The sequence below is a fragment of the Chionomys nivalis genome, chromosome 8 (genome assembly GCF_950005125.1).
Source record: "Chionomys nivalis chromosome 8, mChiNiv1.1, whole genome shotgun sequence".
NCBI classification, from domain to species: domain Eukaryota; kingdom Metazoa; phylum Chordata; class Mammalia; order Rodentia; family Cricetidae; genus Chionomys; species Chionomys nivalis.
This window is the reverse complement of record NC_080093.1, coordinates 74,643,105-74,664,935: the sequence shown is the minus strand read 5'-3', so window position 1 is coordinate 74,664,935 and position 21,831 is coordinate 74,643,105. Positions and strand designations below refer to the sequence as shown.

The following is a 21,831-nucleotide window of genomic DNA, read 5'->3' as shown; positions in this document are numbered from 1 at the left end:
GTTTGGGAAACATAAGTACCAGGCCATCTAGGGCTATGTGGCAAGATGCCACATAAAAAAATCATAACTAGGGGCTGGAGAGATGGCTCAGTGGTTAAGAGCACTGCCTGTTCTTCCAAAGGTCCTGAGTTCAGTTCCCAGCAACCACATGGTGGCTCACAACCATCTGCAATGAGATCTGGTGCCCTCTTCTGGCCTGCAATACTGTATACATAATAAATAAATCTTTAAAAAATCATAACTAAAAACAAATTAAAAACAACAAAGTTAAAAAGCAGAAAATCAATAACTAAACACAAATTAAAAATAACTAAAAGTTTAAAAGTCATTTTTCCAATACTAATTCATTGACTGTAGTTCCTAAAATTTGAGAAAAAGAGCAACTAAATAGACAATCCAACTTAAGACAAAGGGTATTGCTTGAATTGTATAATATATCAATTTTGTATTATTTAAGAAGTCTACTGTTTATTATCCATGGGCTGTGAAAAATAACATCAGCCAATTGGGGAATGCATACAAAGCGAGTGTAAGTGAACAGGCTAATTTACCAGAGTGGCTTAGCTGTGGGGAGGCTTCCTGATGGGGCACACAATCTTCTATTGCTTTCTTAGAGTTCTTAACCTTCTCAGCTCTTTTGGCACGCTAGAGAAAACAAAAGCAGCCCAAGAAATCAATTCTCTTTAAAGCTTTATTACTGTCAGAACCTTTCTTCCCATTATGTGTGGTGGTACACACCTGAAATCTTAGTACCCAGAAGGCCACAGCAGGATTGTGGGTTTATTTATTTTATTATATTTTTATTTACTGCGTATGCATTTGCACAACTACACTCGAAAATCCCCGTGTATGTGTGCCTTAGTGCTTCATTGGAAGTCAAAAGACAACTTTCCTAACACCACGTTGGTCACAGGCACTGAGCTCACTTTGTCGACCTTGGCAGCAAAAATGACCTCTGAACCATCTTGCTGGCCCCAGGTTTATGAGCTTAAGTCCACAATGGACTACATAGTGAGGCCCTGTTTCAAAACCAAAAACCAAACCACAACATCTTTTACATAGTTTGTATAACACCTTAATTTGCAGAATATGACTCACTCACCTTAAGACGAGCAAGTGTCTTGCTGTATTCCTTTTTCAAAAATGCTAACTTTTCCTTCAACTGGAAGAAAACACGAACAATTCTGAGCAGTGGAGAGGTGAAACCAGAGGGAAGGGAAGTAGTACCTAGCAGGACTGACAAGGGTGGTGCTCAGTGTGCAGCGCTCTGCAGCATCCCTCCTGTTAAGACTCAGCACAGGGAAGGGCAGTTTCCCCAAAGAGATCTTTTCCTTTCTCAGTTCCTACAGAGTATCAAGCTCTGAGGTTTCCTGTCACCTGGAGCAACTCATCCCTTTCTGTTCCAACTCAATTTGCAGGGTTACTTCCCTGGAGTAGATTTCTAGGTTATTGCTCAAACTGTTTAGACACTTTCCCATTCCTCTGTGCTCATTTCAAAATTTACTACACCACAAATGATGGTGTCCATTTCCTTCTGTCTTTCAGTCACTTTGAGAAACAGGGAGGGATTGTTACCACAGTCAATCAACCAACCAATAAATGCTTTCTATCTATATTAATGCCTCAGGAACTTACGATTGTTAACACCTATCCCTCCCCCAGTGATACACACAGAGCCAGTTATCTATCTCTGGTGCTTGAGGCACAAGGTGATTAAGACGATTTACTTGTAGTGAGGGATGCAGACCGTAAGGAAGACAACGCGTAAGACTTCACCTGGTAACAGATACCTAGATCAACCTGGGCGATATGAGTAACTAGCTTCCTGAAGGTACTACTTCAGGGAATGTAGTCTTGGAGGCATTTCTGGGGGTAGTCACTTGCACCTAGGTCTGAAGGAAGGAACTAATCTTGGGGGATGGGGGAATTGCAGTTATTTTAGGCACCATGAGCAGGAAAGCTTCACGGTGGACAGGGTTTGTGTTTGAAAATAATACAGAAGAAAGCCAGTGAAGGAGGCAGGAGCTGTCACTGCTGAGTTCCCAGCGAGGAACACAGCAGGCATTCCACAAAGCTTTTGTAAATAAATTTAATTAGACTTTGCCAAGTTATTAATCTCTCAAAGTTTAGATTCTTTGTCTTGGCTTCTGTGGTTGAAACCATTCTCTCAGCAGCAAAGCCACCCTCATCTTTCTGCCCTTTAGGAACCTTAAACTGGTATCAATCTTTCAGACAATGTGGGGCTGCATCTCCCTTGGTGGAGTGCTCATCCTGCAAGGCAAAGTCCTGGCTCTGATCCTCAGCACTGCATAGCCCCAGGTGTGTGACGAACACCTGTAACCCCAGCACTTGGGAGGTAGAGAGGAAGATCAGGAGTCTAGGTCTTCCTTAGCTACCTAGGAAGTGCAAGACTAGTTTGGGATAGGAAACCCCCTTTTAACAACAACAACCTCGCAAACAAAAGAGCAGCCAACAAAGGTTGCAAACAATGCTAACTTTTCTGCATCAATCACTTCCCCCTGCTCAGCTCAGTTTCCAGATCAGTGTGTGGACTCCAGCACTAAAGTCACTCCAGTCCCAATCCATTTTCAGTCACACGATGAAAATGATAACTGCTGATACTTTCATAACATGACTTTCGTGACTTTAATGTCCATACCTCGATTACACTCACAATGACCCTAACAAACAGACTGTATACAATCACCCTCACTTTACAGATCTGTAAAATGAACACAGAATAAGCATTTCTCCAGGATGCTGCCATTTATAACTGCTCCGTTCAACACCCATAGGAAGGGCCTGGAGCAGCTGTTCTCAACCTATGCATGAAGACCCCTGGGTGGTGGAATGACCCCTTGATAGGGGTTGCCTAAGGCCACCGGAAAGCACAGATATTTATATTACGATCCAAGACAGTAGCAAAGTTACAGTTATGAAGTAGCAACGAAAACAATTTCGTGGTTGGTGGTCACCACAGTATGAGGAACTACATTAAAGGGTCACAGCATTAGGAAAGTTGAGAACCGCGGTCTGTGCCCTCAGTCTCTGTTCCTGTCCTCAATCTTATCAATACATGGGACTTATCTTGTTTACTTGTAAACAATCTTTATCACTGGTAGAAGGTTAAGACAGGATAGGAGGACAAATTGAATTCTATTTTGCGTGGCAAGCACAAGAATCTACAATCTTGTAGATTGTCTTGTAGAAGAGTAACACATTGAGTCCTAATGAGAGCACTGCGAAACCACAGACTACTATATTACACTGATATGCATACACATATAACTCGTTATATATAATACTTATATTTCTCCTTCCCATCGTCCTGGTCCAACATGGGTCTTAAAAACAAAGAGAAACAGAAGGTGCAGAACCAGCCAGAGCACACACTGTGAACACCTCCCTCTCCAATAGTACCTACTACTTTTGGAGGTCAAGACCCAATCACATTGCAAGGACAAAAATGTCTGTATGTTCAAGACTGTTGGAAGACTTACGTCAGGGGGCACAAGTGGGAAAGGCGGAGGGTGACAAGGGGGACTTTAGGTTTACCTCTATTTAAAGTTTTACACTTAATACTTATGCAAGTTACGTGCCGCTAATTTGCATTTGAAGCTTCGCCACGTGAGCAGTGAGTGCACTAGTCTCAACGACTTCTCGTGAAGGGCAGGCCGGAGGACACTGCCTCCCTCGGATTCAGGAGCCAGGGCTTGAAGTCCTGGACGCGGGGTTAGAACCCTGGGTCACCCTTCCCGCAACCCGGGCACCTTTTCCTTCTCCGCACAGCTGAGAGACTTCCCGGAAAGCTCTTCCATCCGGATGGGAGCAAAGCGCAGGGAGCAGCCGTCGGCAGCCTGAGGCCTGTGGTCAAGCAGACCCCGCCGGGCCTTCCTGGACCCAGGAGGAATCCCGGGGAGGAACGAGGACCTTGCCTGCTCTCTGCGCGTGACTAGCGGGCTCACCTGGATCCCGCGCGTTCCCCACGCTGGCCAATTAAAACCGCCGCTCGCTCTGCGCAGGCGTAGCTGGAGAGAGCCGCGCGATGGCGCCGGGCTGCCTAGTGGAAAGTCGAGCAGTCGATGAGAGGCCAGGGCGCGGATAGCGGAAGTGGACCGGCAGCCGGAAGTAGCTAAAATCCCTGTCGGATTGAGCGACTGACAGGATCCTGAGTTTCGAAGGGAAGGAGGCAGCCATGGAATTGGGCGAGCTGCTGTACAACAAGTCCGAGTACATTGAGACGGTGAGACTGTGCAGACCCTGTTCCCGCTGGTAGCCCAGCGGCCCCTGGACGACCGTCCCTCCTGTCCCTGTTTCACCCGCTCCTGCTCTCTGTCTGTTCCTTGGGGATGACGTAGAGAAGCTTCATGTTTTCTCTGATTTTATTATTAGCCCGTGCATGCATGAATTAGGTTTTCTCCTCCTTCCCTCCGTTCGTCCGTCCGTCCGTCCGTCTCACCCGCCCCCCGTATGCATATATATCGATGTGTGGGCGTATACACACATATCTGGTTTTCCTGTAGTGGTAATGTCTTCCGGAATACACAATACAGTTTGCTCGTTCTGGTACCCATTACAGTTTCAAGCCCCTTTAAAAATAACATTTCACAGTCTACTAACATGTTAAAAGTTATTGTTTCTAGTCGTCAACTCATGATAACACGTGAAAAGTGCTGGAAACACGCAAGTGCCGCTATTAGGGTTAGTTACTCTTTATTTTTTCTGTATGTCCTTGCAACCCTGTGGTCATGGGAAAGTCATTTTCCTCATTTAGGGCTGTGAAACCAGACTATAGAACTGGGGTTTGAATGCACATCTGTCATTAGATACAAATCTTGAACATTTTTACTGAACTTTTAGTTCCTAGTCCACCCTTGCTCCTTTGAAATATTGGATTCAGTCCGTCTTGGGGTACTTAGCACTCTTAGCATTGTGTTATACCCCAGCCTTCCCTCCCCTTCCTGCTCTCTCTTCCTTCTCTAATTTGTTTTTGTGATGGAGTCTCACTTTGAAATCCACTCTGCAAACCCCAAATTTATAATCCTCCTGCCCAGAGCTGGGACAGTAGGGGTGCAGTACCACACACCCAGCCCTCATCCCGTTTTAGAATGCACTCCATTTATAGTAATTGTCTCTGCAGTGCGAGCTTTCTTGATGGAAATGGTAGCCCCTAGCCCAGAAATCCCAGCTTTTTCACTCCAGATTTCTCTTTACGTTTAGGCATCTGGGAACAAAGTTAGCCGGCAGTCTGTTTTGTGCGGAAGCCAGAACATCGTTCTCAACGGCAAGGTAAAGTACACAGGCAGCTCCGGAGTGCATACCTTTGCTCCTCACCATAGCAGCGGGGTTATAAGATGGTGCTGTGTCTCCAGTTTGTTGTACATTTCCAGTTCTCTTTCTTTGTTTTATTTTTTTTCTCCAAATTGGATGTATTGAATGAACAAAAGTGATCGATGGGGAGAAGCTAGGGAATCAGAAAGGGGCCTATTAGATGGGGAATAGAGACGTGTTAAGGAAGAAGGGTGGGGAGAGCTGTGTTAACACATGAGGTATAAAGAGGAAGGCACAATAGACAAGGGGCATGGGCAAATAGAGCAAGGGAGGAGTGGAAGGGGAGGAATTTCACCTAAACTGAACATGAAATTTGTTTTTTGCCATTTTCTTCAATATTGTATTTACACTGAATTAAATATTATGAATAAAAACTGTTGGAGTGGGGGAAGGAACAGAATCCTTTTATGCTTGAACAAAATACAATGGCCCATTTTCTGCTGTGTTATATTGTGCCAGGACTACTGGACATTAAACCTAAAGAGGCAATAAACTATTTTAAAGCAGAAGTCAGGGAGATGCTTGCCTGTAATCTCAGCACTTGGAGAGATGAAACAGGATGATCGCACCAAGTTTCAGGTTACCTTTGACTACATAGCAAGCTCCAGATCATCCTCAGAGACTTAGTGAGAGAAACCGTGTCTCAAAACAAAGTAAATGGGGAACATATGACCAACATATGCGGCCGTTGTTATTGCTGAGAGTACAGACCTGTATCCCAGAGCTTCTGATTTATTTCTAAAGGGACTGGAAATATGGCCACATGGGGTGGCACAGCCTGTGTGGAAGCAGATAGGGCAGTCTCTGACCAAGTCTCCAAGGCTCAGAGGACCTCAGGAGAATCTGCGTGACTCTAACATGTAGTTCTCAACCTGTGGGTAGCAAGTCAGATACCTACCTTACGATTCATAATAGTAGAAAATTCCAGTTATGAAGTAGCAATGAAATAATTTTATGGTTGGGGTCACCACAACACGAGGAACTGTACTAAAGGTTTACACAGCATTAGGAAGGTTGAGATCCACTGCTCTAAATAAATAATGTTACCTAGCATGTTCACTCAGTGAGTCGTATTTGTGGAGCATTGGAATCAAAGCTTACGTTGTTGCAGTCAGTCCGAAGCCAGTTCTCCTTTCCCCGTACAGGTGCCACTTTTATAGAGCACGAACCATAGCGTAATGCTCAGTGTCCTGTTGATTATCTTTTTATGTTACCTTTAGGCCACTGGTAATTTTTAAAATGTGTTTTGCTTTCTAGACCATTGTAATGAATGACTGTATCATCCGAGGAGATCTGGCAAACGTGAGAGTTGGACGGCACTGTGTTGTAAAAAGCCGTAGCGTCATCAGGCCACCGTTCAAGAAATTCAGTAAAGGGTATGTGGTTAATTTCCAGTCCCAGGCTCCACACTGCTCCTGGTGATACTGTCCATGTCTTTAGATGTGTAATGAGAAGGGCTGTCCTGTTTGGTGGGGCGCTGAATGAGAGTTCCCAATAATAAACACTGCTCTGGGTGGTTGTAGCCTTGTTCATGTTTGGTTGTCAAAACTAGAATAGTCCCTATGAGAAATAGAGAAATGAAGCTTAAATAGTAAAGCTTAAAGAGTAAAAGGTGAAGGTGGATTTTCCTCTTGCTTGTCATATTAGAATCAGGTAATGCTAAGATATTTAGGTTTCTAATTTAAAATTAAAGAACTCTCAGAACTGATGTAGCCTATAGTTCGTAAAATGTGGGTCATGACCCTGTATTGTCTGCATAGCTGAATGTGGAAGACTGTGAAAAAATTGGCCACAATGAAAGGTTTCTAAATATGCAACAACCAAAAATTAATTTGAAATGAAGTATATAATGAACCCAAAGTTTCTGACAGTGCTTCCCATGTGACATGACTGCAGCCTCAGTTTTGCACACAGCATGTACATTGCACTGTACAGGATGTCATACAAGCCACACCAATGAATACTGCCTGAAACACTTCTGCTCAGGTTTAGTCTACTGTATGGTATAAATTCTAATGTCTTTACTGGACATACTAAGTGTCTTAGTTAGGGTTTCTATTTCTGTGATGAATCACCTTGACCAAAAAGCAAGTTGCGGGGGAAAGGGTTTATTTGGCTTACACTTCCACATTGCCACTCATCACTGAAGGAAGTTAGGACAGGAACTCAAATGGCAGGATCTTGGAGACAGGAGCTAATAACACAGAGGGGTGCTGCTTCTGACTTGCTTCCTATGACTTGCTCAGCCTGCTTTTTTTATAGAATCCAGGACCACCAGTCCAGTGATGGCACCACCCACCGTGCACTGGACCTCCCCCATTGGTTACTAATTGAGAAAATGCCTTATAGCTGGATCTCATGGAGGCATTTCTTTAACTGAGGCTATTTTCTCTCTGATGACTCTAACTTGTGTCAAGTTGACACATAAAACTGGCCAATATAATATGTTTGTTGCTATTAGAAAAACATAATGGTTTAATTACTGAAAATTAAACCATTATGGCTTTAAATTTCACTCTCTAATAGACTTTCCCCAAAGCCCCTGTTAGGTATTGTTACAACCTTCTATCACAGCTATAACTAATTATGTGTATAGTCCTTTATTTGATCTGTTTTCTTTTGATTGTACCCTCCTCGTGCAGCAGATCTGTTTTGCTTACATTGTATCCCCAATTCCTAGCAGAGAGTCTGGCACACAGTAGGAACTCAGTAAATATGGCAGAAGGTTAAAGTTTAAGAATGTTGGGAACTAAAATGATTTTATTTTAAGATTGGAGACTGTGGAGTCCTTGTATAGCGTACATAAGGCCCTAGGTTCAGTGCTAGCACTATATGAACAGGTATGGTGGCACACAGCTCTAGTTCAGAGCCAGAAGGATCAGATGTTCAGGTCATCTTCTGCTACATAGCAAATTTAAGGCCAGGTGAGCTAAATGAAACCTTGTTCTCTTTCCTAGCTCTCCAGATTTTTTTTGTTTTTGTTGTTTTATTTTGTTTTTGATTATTGTTGTGGTTGTTGTTCTTTGCTCTGGGTTGAGCACCAAAACTGATAGCCTATGAACTTGTCAGTACTGGAAACAGGTTACTGAACATGTCTGTGAGCTTTGTCAAGGAAAGCAGGAATGGGTCAGTACCTACATTTTAATTTGCTTTGAAGATCCTACTCCTGCTTTACTGTTTCCTTGTACAACACAGTAATTCTGATTCACTTGTACAACATAGTGATCTGATTCCTTGGTTTTAATATTTGGAATTTCAGTGACCTGGGGATTCTTTTCTTGCAGGGAATAGTCTTATTAACATGACAAAAACTGAAGGTATGGTACATGCTTGTAATCCCACTGCTCAGGAAGCTAAGCCAGGAGGATCAAAGGTTTACGGCCATCTTAGACTATATGACAAATTCTAGGTCAGCCTGGGTAACATAGGAAGAGTCTGGACAGATGGTGGTGACACACACCTTTAATCCCTGCACTTGGAAGGCAGAAGCAGGCAGATCTCTGTGAGTTCAAGGACAGCCTGGTCTACAGAGCGAGTTCCAGGACATCTAGGACTATTACACCAAGAAATCCTATCTCAAAAAAAAAAAAAAAAAAAAGTCTGTCTGTCAAGGTTGGACCTGGTGACAAATGCTTATAATCCCAGAGCTTGAGAGACAGAGGCAAGAGGATATCTCAGGGAGTTTAAAGCCAGCCTGCTCTACATAGCAAGTTCTAGGATAGTCAGGACTACAAAGAGAAATCCTGTCTCAAAAAACAAGAGTCTATCTGTAAGTAAATATATGTTGAGATTATTATCTGTAGTTCTGTAAACCTTAACTCAAACTTCAGTACCTTGACGTTTTCTTGTTTGTCTTCTTTTCCTTTTTAGTGTTGCATTCTTTCCTCTGCATATTGGGGACCATGTCTTTATTGAGGAGGACTGTGTGGTCAACGCTGCTCAGATCGGTTCCTATGTTCATGTTGGGAAGAACTGTGTGATTGTGAGTATGTGACTCACTCAGATAAGCAGCATCACTTCCTCTCTGTCTTCCTTTCCCGCCTGCTCTGTGGGAATCTGTCCTTGTAATGGGGGGCATTCCATTTTCTTGGGGTTTGGTTTTTCTTTTTTTTTTTTTTTTTTTTTTGGTTTTTCGAGACAGGGTTTCTCTGTGGTTTTGGAGCCTGTCCTGGAACTAGCTCTGTAGACCAGGCTGGTCTCGAACTCACAGAGATCCGCCTGCCTCTGCCTCCCGAGTGCTGGGATTAAAGGCGTGCGCCACCACCGCCCGGCTTGGTTTTTCTTAGTAGATTTGGAGGTTTTTTTTTTCTATTTTCTTTTTTTTTTTTTTTTAAATATTTATTTATTTATTATGTATACAATATTCTGTCTGTGTGTGTTTGCAGACCAGAAGAGGGCAGCAGACCTAGTTACAGATGGTTGTGAGCCACCATGTGGTTGCTGGGAATTGAACTCATAACCTTTGGAAGAGCAGGCAATGCTCTTAACCACTGAGCCATCTCTCCAGCCCCTCTATTTTCTTTTTTTTTTTTTTTACAAGCATTAATAATAATGGCTAGTGGACTGGGGATCTAACTCACTTATTCATGTAGCTTGTATGAGGTTCTGGATTTGATTCTTCAACACTGCAAAGACATAATCACACACCCAAAGTAAAACCAAGTTCTAATGGCTAGCCTTTATTGAACCTTTTCCATATGATGTTAAATATGGGGATACACACACACACACACACACACACACACACACACACGTATGGGGCTCTGGGGCTAAGAAGATAGTTTGGTTGATAAGGTATCAGTCTTTTTTTTTTTTTTTTTTTTTTTGTCTTTTTCGAGACAGGGTTTCTCTGTGGTTTTGGAGCCTGTCCTGGAACTAGCTCTTGTAGACCAGGCTGGTCTCGAACTCACAGAGATCCGCCTGCCTCTGCCTCCCAAGTGCTGGGATTAAAGGCGTGCGCCACCAAAGGTATCAGTCTTGCAAAACGAGAATCTAAGTTTGATCCCTAGGACCCATATAAAGAGCCAGAGTGATATCACACACTTCTAACTGACCACTGGGGAGGCAGAAACAGGCAGACCCCTGGGTCTCACTGTCTGGCCAGCTAGTCTTGGTAAACACCAGAACAATGAGAGACCCTGTCTCACAAAAAAACAAGGTACATGGTGCCTGAGGACCAACACTGGAGGTTGACTTCTGGTCTCCAGACATGATCACATACATGTCGTCATAGTAAACGTATATGCACACAAAACTTTTTCCCTCAGTCACTTCATTTTATTTTCATAACCATCGAAGACTGTTGTTACTGTTGTTATTCCTGTTTGCTGAAGAGAGGATTGAGAACCATAGAGACTAAGGAATTTGACAGAGGTAGTCTGTGGTAGAGCTAAGGTTTATATACATGTCATTTGAATGGTTATGCTGCCGCATGGGCTCTTTGTTGCCTTGCCTCACCAGGACAGGCTCCAAAGCTACAGAGAAACCCTGTCTTGAAAAACCAAAAACAAAACAAAAAACAAAAACATCAACAACAAAAAAACTTACAATATGATAAGAATGAAGGATATGATGGACAGATAGAAACTGGCACAGAAGACAGTATAGTTTGCGTCATTTCAGGGGAGGGATTGTTATATGCAAGAGTCTGTCTCTATTGTTAGGGACTACAGGGCACAGACAGGCCTCTTAGTTCAGTGTCTCTATTGTTAGGGGACTGCAGGGCACAGACAGGCCTCCAGTTCTGGTCCATTGAAGCACAGACATAAGTTTGTTTCACACAATCAGGATTTGGGTTTCTTGCTGTTTAGCAGATGAAGAGTTTGGTATCTGTTGGGGTTTCTGAGAATCATGTTCTAGTTGAGAATGTTAATAACCTAAATTTGTCTACCTAAAGTCTAGATAAGACGTTCCCTGTATTTAGATGTGTACCTCAAACTGGAAGTATAATTTTAAAAAAAAAGCCATATTCTCCATCCCCAAATTGCAGCGCCAACTCCCTGCCCGAGATAAGCATCAGATGTTGAAGTATTCAAACCCATGCAGTTCATGTTCTAAGAGCCACAAGGACTCAGCATGGGTGGTCAGTGCAGGAAAAACTCACGTTGATGTGAAAACAATCCTAATTGGACTTTACTCAGAGGTGGGGAATGATTATTCTGCCAAAGGAAATCTTTAATATGTGTAGAGACAACGTTTTTGTTCCGTTTCATGTTAAAGGGAATAAGGGACTGGAGAGAAAGGTCAGAGATTGGTTAAGAGCACTGGCTCCTCTTCCAGAGGTCCTAAGTTCAATTTCCAGCACCCACATGTGGCTCACAGCCATCTAGAGTGGGATCTGGTGCTCTTTTTTGTCCTGCAGACAGAATTCCATATACATGGTAAATAAATAAATCTTTTTTTAAAAAAAGAAGGGGCTGGGCAGTGGTGGCACATGACTTTAATCCCAGCACTTGGGAGGCAGAGACAGACGGATCTCTGTGAGTTCGAGCCTGGTCTACAATAGCTAGTTCCAGGACAGGCTCTAAAACTACAGTGAAACCCTGTCTTGAAAAACCAAAAAAAAAAGGGGGGGTGGGGGTGGGGGATGATAAAAAGTTGATCTCAAATAGAAGAAAGGAGTGATTAAAGGAAGACTAGAAGGAGATTGAATAAGGACACTAAAATATAGCTTAGTAAGGAAGGCATTCTAGTAGAGTAGCCACAGTTCACAACAACCTGCTGTATACTGAAGAACCTGAAGAGAGGGCTGGAGAGATGGCTCAGTGGTTAAGAGCATTGCCTTGCTCTTCCAAAGGTCCCGAGTTCAATTCCCAGCAACCACATGGTGGCTCACAACCATCTGCAATGAGGTCTGGTGCCCTCTTCAAGCCTGCAGGCATACACGCGGACAAAATATTATATACATAATAAATAAACAAATAAATAAATAAATATTTAAAAAAAACCTAAAGAGAGGCATTTGAATACTCAAAACGTGACGTGATAAGACAGTCAAAATTCCAATTGCATTGATTTGATCAGCACATGTTGTGTACCGAAGTATCATACTGTAACTTACAAATACATAGTTATTACATACTGGTTATTACATATTGCTGTTAGAAATTGAACCTAGGGCCTTGTGTATGCCAGGCAAACATTCTATCCTGAGCTACTCTTAAAACATATATATTTTTTTAATTTTTAGGATAGGGATTGTCTAAGTTGGTTGGTCTAACCTGAACTTGGTGTGGCCCAGACTGGCCTTAAACTTGTGCCACTGCTGCCCCAGCCTTCCAAGTAGTTGGGTTATAGGTTTGTACCACCTGGCGAGATACTCTGCTTTTTACCTCTTTTCAGAATATTACTTAATGACCTCGTCATTGTTCAGTGTGAGCAGTACTTGTTAGCCCTTGACACATTTTAAAGTCTTTTACTGTAGAGTCTTTTAGAACTGTAGACTCTGAGAGCTAAAGCCTGACTGCCTCCACAGCACATAGACTTTCTAGAGTGTCTTCTGTGATAGTCTAATGATGGGCTTGCTGTGTAAAGGTGTAAATCAGAGTTGTCATATGCCAGGAGGAAAAGCTTAGCTGTAGGGATATAGCCCCACCCATTGGGGGCATGTTCGCCTCGGGCTAATGTTTACGGATAAATCTGCCGGGCGTGAACCCAACAGCCCTTTTCTTTTGCTCCGCTGTGCTCCGCGGGAACCTGTGGTCCTCTAAGTCTATTTCCTTATTAAAGCTGTATATATCTATATAATCTGTCCACATTCATTTGCTCCGCAACACTTAGCAAGCAATATCCTAGGCATTATGGTGCTGTCAGCTTTATGCTTGTTACCTGACTGGTGGCATTGCTATTGGTTTGGCTTTATATCCTGCTTCCTAGGTGAGGAAACCAAGGCTCAGAGATGCAAATTTGACCTGCATAAAATTATCCAAGTTGCTGTAACATGAGCTGCATAGCTACAGTTCCTGATTCCTCCTTGGAGGAAGAATGAAGAAGTCTTTTACCTCCTTAGCTGTTACCTGTTCTCTCATGCCTTAAAACTGTTGGCATTCCTTGTATTGCTGTGAATTAATCCCTGTACTCAGAATGTTCCTGAAATTTGATTAATCTGTTACTCTAAGTAGTCAAGATCTAAGTGAGTGGGATGGCCAACTAGTGGACATAGCAGGCTGCAGGCTCTTTTTTTTTTTTTTTAAATTTATTCATTACGTATACAATATTCTGTCAGTGTGTATGTCTGCAGGCCAGAAGAGGGCACCAGACCTCATTACAGATGGTTGTGAGCCACCATGTGGTTGCCGGGAATTGAACTCAGGACCTTTGGAAGAGCAGGCAATGCTCTTAACCACTGAGCCATCTCTCCAGCCCAGGCTGCAGGCTCTTTAGTGGCTGGCAGTAAGTAGTGAGAAGATTCCTTTCCACTGGATTTTCCCTAGGGCCATTTGTCTCTGGATTCCCAACACAGAAAACGTGTCATGCCTTACTTAGCACATTCTATTCTCATGTGCTTAGTCTTGGGGATTAGGAGTGTAGGCATGACCACAGCCTTAGAGATAACATCACCTTGTTCCCCAGGGGAGATAGACAGCTGATATCTTTGAAAGTGCCATAGCTAATTCATGAATGAGAATGTCCAAGGAAGAATGAAGATCCATACTTACAGCCTGCTTCTAAGCCAGACACAGCAACTGTTGCCGGTCCTCCTGTTCATCCAGCTGTTGGCAGCTCAAGCATTTATGACATTCAGACATTGCAGATAGAAGCTTTTAATTTTTTGTTTTTTTATTTAGTTGGCTGTGGTGGTGTTTGCCTTTAATCCCAGTCCTTGGGGAGAGAAGGTTCATAGAGGTAGATGGATCTCTGTGAGTTTTGAGTAAGTCTGGTCTACAAAGCGAGTTCCAGGACAGCCAGAGCTGCAGAGGTCAGAAGAGGATGTAAGATTTGCTGCAACTGGGGCTGGAGAGATGGCTCAGAGGTTAAGAGCATTGCCTGCTCTTCCAAAGGTCCTGAGTTCAATTCCCAGCAACCACATGGTGGCTCACAACCATCTGTAATGGGGTCTGGTGCCCTCTTCTGGTCTGCAGGCATACACACATAATTAATAAATATTTAAAAAAAAAAAGGGACTGGAGAGATGGCACAGAGGTTAAGAGCACTGATTGTTCTTCCAGAAGTTCTGAGTTCAATCCCAGCAACCACGTGATGGCTCACAACCATCTGTAATGAAATCTGGCCTGCAGGCATACATGCAGATAGAACATTGTATACAAAATAAATAAATCTTAAAAAAAAAAAAAAAAAAAGATTTGCTGCAACTGGAGTTTTAGACTGTTGCAAACCACCTTGTGGGTCCTGGGAATCAAATCTGGGTCCTTTGGAAGAGAATCCAGTGCTCTTAACTATTGAACTATCCCTGAAGCCTCCTGGGTTTTGTTCTTGTTTTTATTTTGAGACCGGTTCTCATTAGTAGCTGGCCTGGAATGTATAGACCAGGCAGGCTTACCTGGAACTCATAGCTTGCCTATGCTTCCTAAGTGCTGGGATTAAGGAAGGCTGCTACCATTTCTGGTGGTAGAAGCTTTTTAAAAAAAAAAAAAATTCATTTAGGGAGGCTGAAGAGATGGCTCAGCAATTTAGAACACTGGCTCTTTACATTTCTACATTCTCAGCCAGATATTTTTCATCTGGTTGTCTAATCTCATTTCTCCTATCTTGTGTTTTACTACCCAGATTTTTGTCAAATTGTTTTTATCAGGACACAGAAGAATTTACAAGCCCTAGTAAAGATAGCTTTAGGAGCTCAGTGGGTAGTGTTTTCTGTGTAAGGCAAAGGATCTGAGATTAAGTCTCCAGCACCCTTATAAAACCTGGGCATACCCCAGTTCTGGAGAGTGAAAGCTCTTGTGTCAAAAAATAAGGTTGAAAATTACCAATTTCCTGATTAAAAAAAAAGAAAACAACTTCTGACCTCCACATGGGTATGCATGGATGAGCACACTCACATACATACAATAAAATAAAATAGTTAATAAAGAGTGAAACTTTGAGCCAGCCGGTGGTGGCACAGGCTTTTAATCCCAGCACTGGAGAGACAGAGGCAGGCACATCTCTGAGTTTGAAGCTAGACTAGTTTATGGAGTGAGTTCCGGGACAGCAAGGACTACACAGAGAAACCCTGTCTTACAAAACAAAACAAAACAAACAAACAAATAAGAAAAAAAGAATAAACCTTGATCTGCTCAGTGAGTATCCTAAGGCATAGGTTTAAACCATATATATATATATATATATATATATCTTTTCCCTTAACCTAACAAATAAATGAGTTTTCCCATGGCACATTTCTTGCCTTTAAAATGCTGTGAATTATAGAAGAATTGAAAAAATGTCACCACTGTATAAAGTTAATCATAGTTGAAATATTCAAATAGCTATCTCCCGTGGAAAAACAAGTTGACTAATACCTTCTACTGAAGAGAACAGACAAGTAGCCCTTAAACTGGCAGGTATCCAATCAGATGTATTAGATTAGCTAATATAAACTTAGAGTTCAGAAATAGATCCTAATTTCATGCTCACATGATCCAACGGCTCATCTGACACCATGAACTGAACAGAGGTTACTTCCTGGCAAGGATAAGATGTGGTGGGCATCCATCCTGTCTTCTGAACTCTAAAGTGCTCAACTCAGGTTGAGGTTTATTAGACTAAGTTGGCTCATATGCCAGTTCCCCAAATCTATCACTGGTCAAGCATGGAGTCTGTGTGTGGGTTAGAGATAAATAAAGTATGTGGACCAAGATGGGGTGGGTAGTGCCAATGCAAAAAGATTTCTGTTACCAGAAGAAAAGACAGCAAAACAACAGATGTCACTAGGTCAAATAGAAGAGAAAAATAAAATTCTCAGAAGACAGAGGTTTGCCTAGTGTCTAATGCCTAAGACAACCTATACTGTCTGTAGCATACAACCCTCCCTCCTGTGTTTACCTGTGCATACACGCGCACACACACACACATACACACAATCTACATACACTTACAAACCCTTTACTCCTTCTTGTCAGATTCCACTTGAAGTACATAATTTCAACCAAACACCCTGTCATTGTCCCTGGCTCCCTTGCTATTATAAGATACCATGTATGCTTGGGTATGATGGTGCTTGGCATTAATGCTAACACTCTGGAGGTAGAAGCAGGCAGATCTCTGCGTTCAAGGCTAGCCTGGTCTACATAGCAAATTCTAGGCCAAGTAGGACTAAAACAGTTAGACATTGTCATAAAAATACTATGGACAGAGAAAATATAGACCAGCCTTCCATGCCGAGTACTAAACAAGCTTTACTCCCATGTCTTGGTCAATCCTTATTAATAACATTTTAATTTCAGGGTCGCCGGTGTGTCTTGAAAGACTGCTGCAAAATTCTTGACAATACAGTATTACCTCCAGAAACTGTGGTCCCACCATTTACCGTCTTCTCAGGCTGTCCAGGTAATGTTGATGTTAGTGTCTATTTCAGCCTCCTTAAAACTCTTTTCCATTACTAAAGTAATCCATGTGACTTCTGACTCTGATATGTGATTAGCAACAAAACACTTAGAAAAGGCATGCAAATAAGTTGCTTTTGGTGGTGGTGGTGGTATTTGTTTTTTGAGATGGGGTCTCCTTTGTGTAGCCTTGGCTGGTCTGAAATTCACTTCATAGACTAGGCTGCCCTTGAATTCACAGAGATCTGCCTGCATGTGCCTCCTAGTGCTCAGATAAAAGGCGTGCACCACCACACCCAGCGAACAAACTGTGTATTTGGATTTACAAGGAAAAAAGGAAATTATCAGAAGTAAAAGGAAATGAGACCCAAGCTGGAAGACTGCAGGTGTTAAATGCTGACTTCATAATAGAATGATTAAAATGTAGGAGATAAAGCCTTGGATCCACATGTGGCAGAGAGATTCTCAAATACCTTTGAAGGGTTTTCCCTCAAGTTTGCTATAGGGATTGGAAAGATGGCTCAATGGTTAAAAGCACTGGATGCTCTTCCACGGGACCTGGGTTCAATTCCCTACACACACGGCCCCTCAACTTTCAATAAGTCTAGTTCCATAAATTCAACTCCCTTTTATGGCCTCTGCAGTCACCAGGCACATACAAGGTAAACAGACATACATGCAGGCAAAATACCCATACACATAAAAGTAAATAAATAGCATCTAAGAAAAAAGGTTGCTGTGGAACACATCTGCCATCAGCACATAGTAAGGACAAAGAAACATTTCTTTCTTGGCCTGGGCTCTGAGTAGACAAGGGGGAAAGAGAAAAATCTCTTTAGAGATATGGCATGTATGCTTTATCTTCTTAATGCATTCAGGTTCCTTAGTACCAACTTCTTATAGTCATTGAACACTAATGTCAGAAGACAAGGAACCGTCCTGGTGTTTCAGGTTGAATTAATAAAGACTATCTTTGAAAAGGCCCAGGTGCATAGAACCGTCCAGGTCTCTGTATATGTGGAAACTGAGACTGGAAGGTGGGCTGTCCCCAATGTCAAAGCCTTGTCCAGCTCCAGAGACCCCTCATTTAGAGTCCAAAGCTTCTTGCACCATAACAAGGTATTTTTTGTTTTTCTTTTGAGTAGTTTCACAAATATATGCCAGACATTAGGATTCTTTTTTGGCTCTTCCATCTTGGAATTCAGACATGTGGGCTTGCAAGGAATCTGGCACATTTGTGATGGCTACATGAGATAAAAGTTGATCATGAAGCAAAAAGAAATGGAAACCAGGATCAGTCTTGATCAGAAGCCACAAGCTCTGATATTGTTGCAGCCAGGCAGATAATGTAGTAATTGAAGTCATAGCTCATCATGGCTGTTTTACCTGGCAACTGAGAGCATGAAATCTGATGTTTAAGGAACAGCTAAAAATGGAAATTTATGTGGTATCTCTGAATTTTTAAAGTTATCTAATTATTACTGTGATGTTTAGTGGCTGGAGAGATGGCTCAGCTAGTAAGAACACTTGTTTCTCTTGCAAAGGACCTGGGTTTGATTCCAAGCACCCACATGACTCACAGCCATCCATAAATCCACTTCCAAGGGATCCAAAGCCCACTTCTGACTTGGGCACCAAGCATGCACATAGTGCACAAACATACATGCAGGCAAAATATTCAAACACAAAAGAACAAAAAAAGTTTTTTGAGCCAGTTATGGTAGCATATATCTTTATCTCAGCACTCAGGAGTTTGAAGGCAGTCTGGTATGTTTGGTAAGTTCCAGGACAGCCAGGACTACATAGAGTCCCTGACTCAGATGAACAAAACAAAACAAAAATACTGTGAAGTTTAAACATGTTTACATGCCTAACGTGTAGCTTTTAATTATAGAGTATGAGAATTTTATGAAGTTGTTTTTTTATATATACTTTACATTTTGTATAAGTGTATAAAATATCTGTGTTTATAGGTTTGAATGGAAAATGTAGGTATTTGAAACTGCACCTGTATTAATGAAACTGCTCAGAAACTATCATTTATTTAGCAGTATACCTTGGGTAGCTTTTCAGGTGGTATATGAAGAGCCACATCACTCCTCTCAAGGGTTACAGGTTTCACACACTGCATAGGTAGATTTACCACAAAGCATTGAATCAGTCCCATAGTGTAATGGGTCATTAGCAGTTGTACCTGGGCACTATTAGAAACTATATTGACACTCTTTTACATGTATTGCACTATTGGACATAATTATCTCTGGTGTATATTCTTAGAAACACTTAGGACCACAGAATGTGAACGTTGAAAACTTTGATGGCTATTTTTATTTTATGTGTTTGTGTCTTTGCCTGCATATATCTCTGGGTGCATGCAGCACCCAGACCTGAAGTTACAGGTGATTGTTAACTGCCATGTGAGTGCTGGGACTGAACTTTGGACTTCTGCAAGAACAATCAGTGCTCTTAACTGCCAGGGCATCTCTCTAGCCCTTTACTAGCTATTTTTAAAGTGTTCTTCAAAACATCTGCATGATGGGGCTGGAGAGATGGCTCCGCAGTTAAGAGCATTAGCTACTCTTCCTTAGGTCGTGAGTTCGATTTTCAGTACCCACATGGCAGCTCACAATTGTCTGTAACTCTAGTTCCAAGGGGATTCAACAACCTTACATGGAGGCAAAACATCAATGCACATTTAAAAAAAAAAATCTATACAGAGTAAGCTCCAGGACATCACAGAGAAACTCTGTCTCTAACCAAAACAAACAACCAAAACAGCAAAAATAAACGAAATCTGCATGAATGGAGACAGCAGCTCAGAGTACCACTGTTTCAGAATTTTTTTCCTTTGATTTTGCTTTTGTTTTTCTGAGGCAGGATTTCCCTGTGTAGCCCTGCTTGTCCTAGAACTCATACCGTAGACCAGGCTGGCTTCGAACTTACAGAGATCTGCCTGTCTCTACCTCTCTTCATGCCCGCCTAGGAGTGAAGTTCTCTGCCATGCTTGTTCCATCATGAACTGTTTTGCTGTCCTCCTTGGATTCACCTACACCTAGCATCATTGCTTGGGCTTTATTGTGCTGGACTGCGTTTCACTGTAGGAATGACAGGGCAGTTCTTGCCTCAGGGGTAAGACAGGCTCTGTGGGGCTCACACTGTAATCCTGGGGGTGGAAGGCCCTTGTGTGGAACGACACTCGGAGCAGTCAGAGGTGCTTCTCTCTTTTTATCTCGTAAGCATGTTCTGACCTCCTCCACCTGCCATTTGCTTCTTCATTTGGAAAGCTGTAGTGTTTGTTTCCCAAACACAAACTCAGACCTTTCAGAAGATGTCGGTAGTCAGCAATCTTGTCAGTCTGAAGATGAAGTACCTCACAGATCCTCACAGTAGATCCCAGAAGGCTTTGCACAAAGGGTAGGACTCCAGGACTCCTGGCTCCCTTGCTTGACCGACCGGCTCTCTTTCTCCCCAGGACTCTTCTCAGGGGAGCTCCCAGAGTGCACACAGGAGCTGATGATTGACGTCACCAAGAGCTACTACCAGAAGTTTCTACCCCTAACACAAGTCTAATATCTCTGCTTTATATCTTGAATTCTTTTGACTTCTACGATGAACTTGGAGATAAAGTGAGCAGTCAGTAACTACAAGAGCTACCATGTTTTTGACAACATCTACTCTCCTTGATTTTTGGTTGTTTTTTTTTTATTATTATTATTTAAAATTTTCAGTCCTCCAAGGCTCTGAGCATTTAAGAATTTAATAAGAAGACTGGAGAGGTGGCCCTGTGGTTAAGAGTACTGGCTGCTCTTCCAGAGGACCCAGGTTCAGTTCTCAGCACCCACTTGGCACCTTACAACCATATATAATGCCAGTTTCAGGTGATCTGATGGGTTTCTGGCCTTCCTGGGCACCAGATATATATGTGGTACAGACATATATGCAGCCAAAACATCCCTTAACATCAAATAATGAACTCTTTAAAAAATAATTTTAATAAGAGAACATCTGGAGTTGGCTCTACATGCTGTCCTTACACCTGCTATGTCACCAGTCACTGTACCATTGTCTGAGAAGGGCAGAAAGGTCTGTTCCCAACACTCCAGCCCTATGGTCCTGCAGATGGCTGGAACCTGGCTGGAATGGGCCTGCAGAGCAATAGCACCCTCCCAGCCTAGGGTCACATGACCAAGGTGCTGCTCACAACCATGTTCTACCCTACTGCACACCACCACACAGATTACACTCATCTCTCCTGCTGCTAACATGGGACTGGTGGCCACAATTTCTCGTACCCTGGGGAAAGTGTTTGTGATTTCAGAGCCCAGGTTCCTGTTGGCTGTTAAAACGTGGGGGACAGAGACGGGCTGTAGTGACACATACCTGCCACCCTAGTACCTGTGGAGCAGAGGCAGGAGGACTGACAGCTGCATAGTGAGCTCACACTTGCCTGGTGTTCTACTTGAGACCCTGCTTCAAAACAACAAAAACAGATCAGGAAAAGAAAACATAAAGAGCAGGTGGTAGCTGTTCTTTATTTCAGAGAGACCTTAGCTGTCCTAAAGTAGTTAATAAAGATATAAAACATCCTGTTTTAGGCTCATTTATTTACAGAGGGGAAACCCACACTGCAGATTTTGCTTCTGCAGAATTCAAGGTTTAGGTGTGGATTGCTGAGTCAAGTCCTCATTCCTCATCCCAAGGTTTACTTCACCAAAAACAAGCTTCTGTGAACCTTGCTCTTTAGCCTAGAAACATTTGTCTCAACTGGTATTTATAAAGGGGATTTAGTACAGGAGTGACTAATCCAACTAGTCCAAACAGTGGATATCTACCAGTGAAAGGTCCAAGAATCCAGAAGTTACTCGGTCTGTGAGGCTGGATTTCTCAGTTGGTTTTCAGTATACGCTGGAATCCTGAAGAAGTCAGCTCTAATTCCAGTGAAGGAATGGACTTGCCACTGGGAGTGAGAGCAAGCAAGCAAAGAGAGGATGCTTGCTTATTCCATGCCCTTTATAGA

At 42.5% G+C, this 21,831-nt stretch overlaps 2 protein-coding genes across 2 annotated transcripts in view; one reads left to right on the top strand and one right to left on the bottom strand.

The window, feature by feature from the left end:
- Window positions 1-3,951, bottom strand: part of Palb2 (partner and localizer of BRCA2) — a 28,840-nt gene extending 24,889 nt beyond the window's left edge. Inside the window, exons 1-3 of the mRNA XM_057777918.1 lie at window positions 3,771-3,951; window positions 1,103-1,162; window positions 552-645 (exon numbers count right to left, since the gene is read on the bottom strand). Of these exons, the coding sequence (XP_057633901.1) occupies window positions 552-645; window positions 1,103-1,162; window positions 3,771-3,818 (202 nt within the window). The 5' untranslated portion in view covers window positions 3,819-3,951. The remainder of the gene's footprint in view (window positions 1-551; window positions 646-1,102; window positions 1,163-3,770) is intronic.
- Window positions 3,952-4,105: 154 nt separating this feature from the next.
- On the top strand, window positions 4,106-21,401 carry Dctn5 (dynactin subunit 5). Its single transcript, XM_057778375.1, has 6 exons — window positions 4,106-4,243; window positions 5,221-5,289; window positions 6,589-6,707; window positions 9,202-9,313; window positions 16,716-16,818; window positions 20,287-21,401. The coding sequence occupies exons 1-6, from the start codon at window positions 4,196-4,198 to the stop codon at window positions 20,382-20,384; spliced, it is 549 nt and encodes a 182-aa protein (XP_057634358.1). The 5' UTR covers window positions 4,106-4,195; the 3' UTR covers window positions 20,385-21,401.
- Window positions 21,402-21,831: the final 430 nt, after the last annotated feature.

What these genes read in the sequence shown, in the direction of transcription:
- Dctn5 (XM_057778375.1), top strand. Translation starts at nt 4,196, where the DNA reads ATGGAATTGGGCGAGCTGCTGTACAACAAGTCCGAGTACATTGAGACG. An exon ending in AGTCCGAGTACATTGAGACG is followed by an intron (nt 4,244 to 5,220) that starts GTGAGACTGTGC and finishes CTTTACGTTTAG; the next exon opens with GCATCTGGGAACAAAGTTAG. An exon ending in TTCAAGAAATTCAGTAAAGG is followed by an intron (nt 6,708 to 9,201) that starts GTATGTGGTTAA and finishes TTTCCTTTTTAG; the next exon opens with TGTTGCATTCTTTCCTCTGC.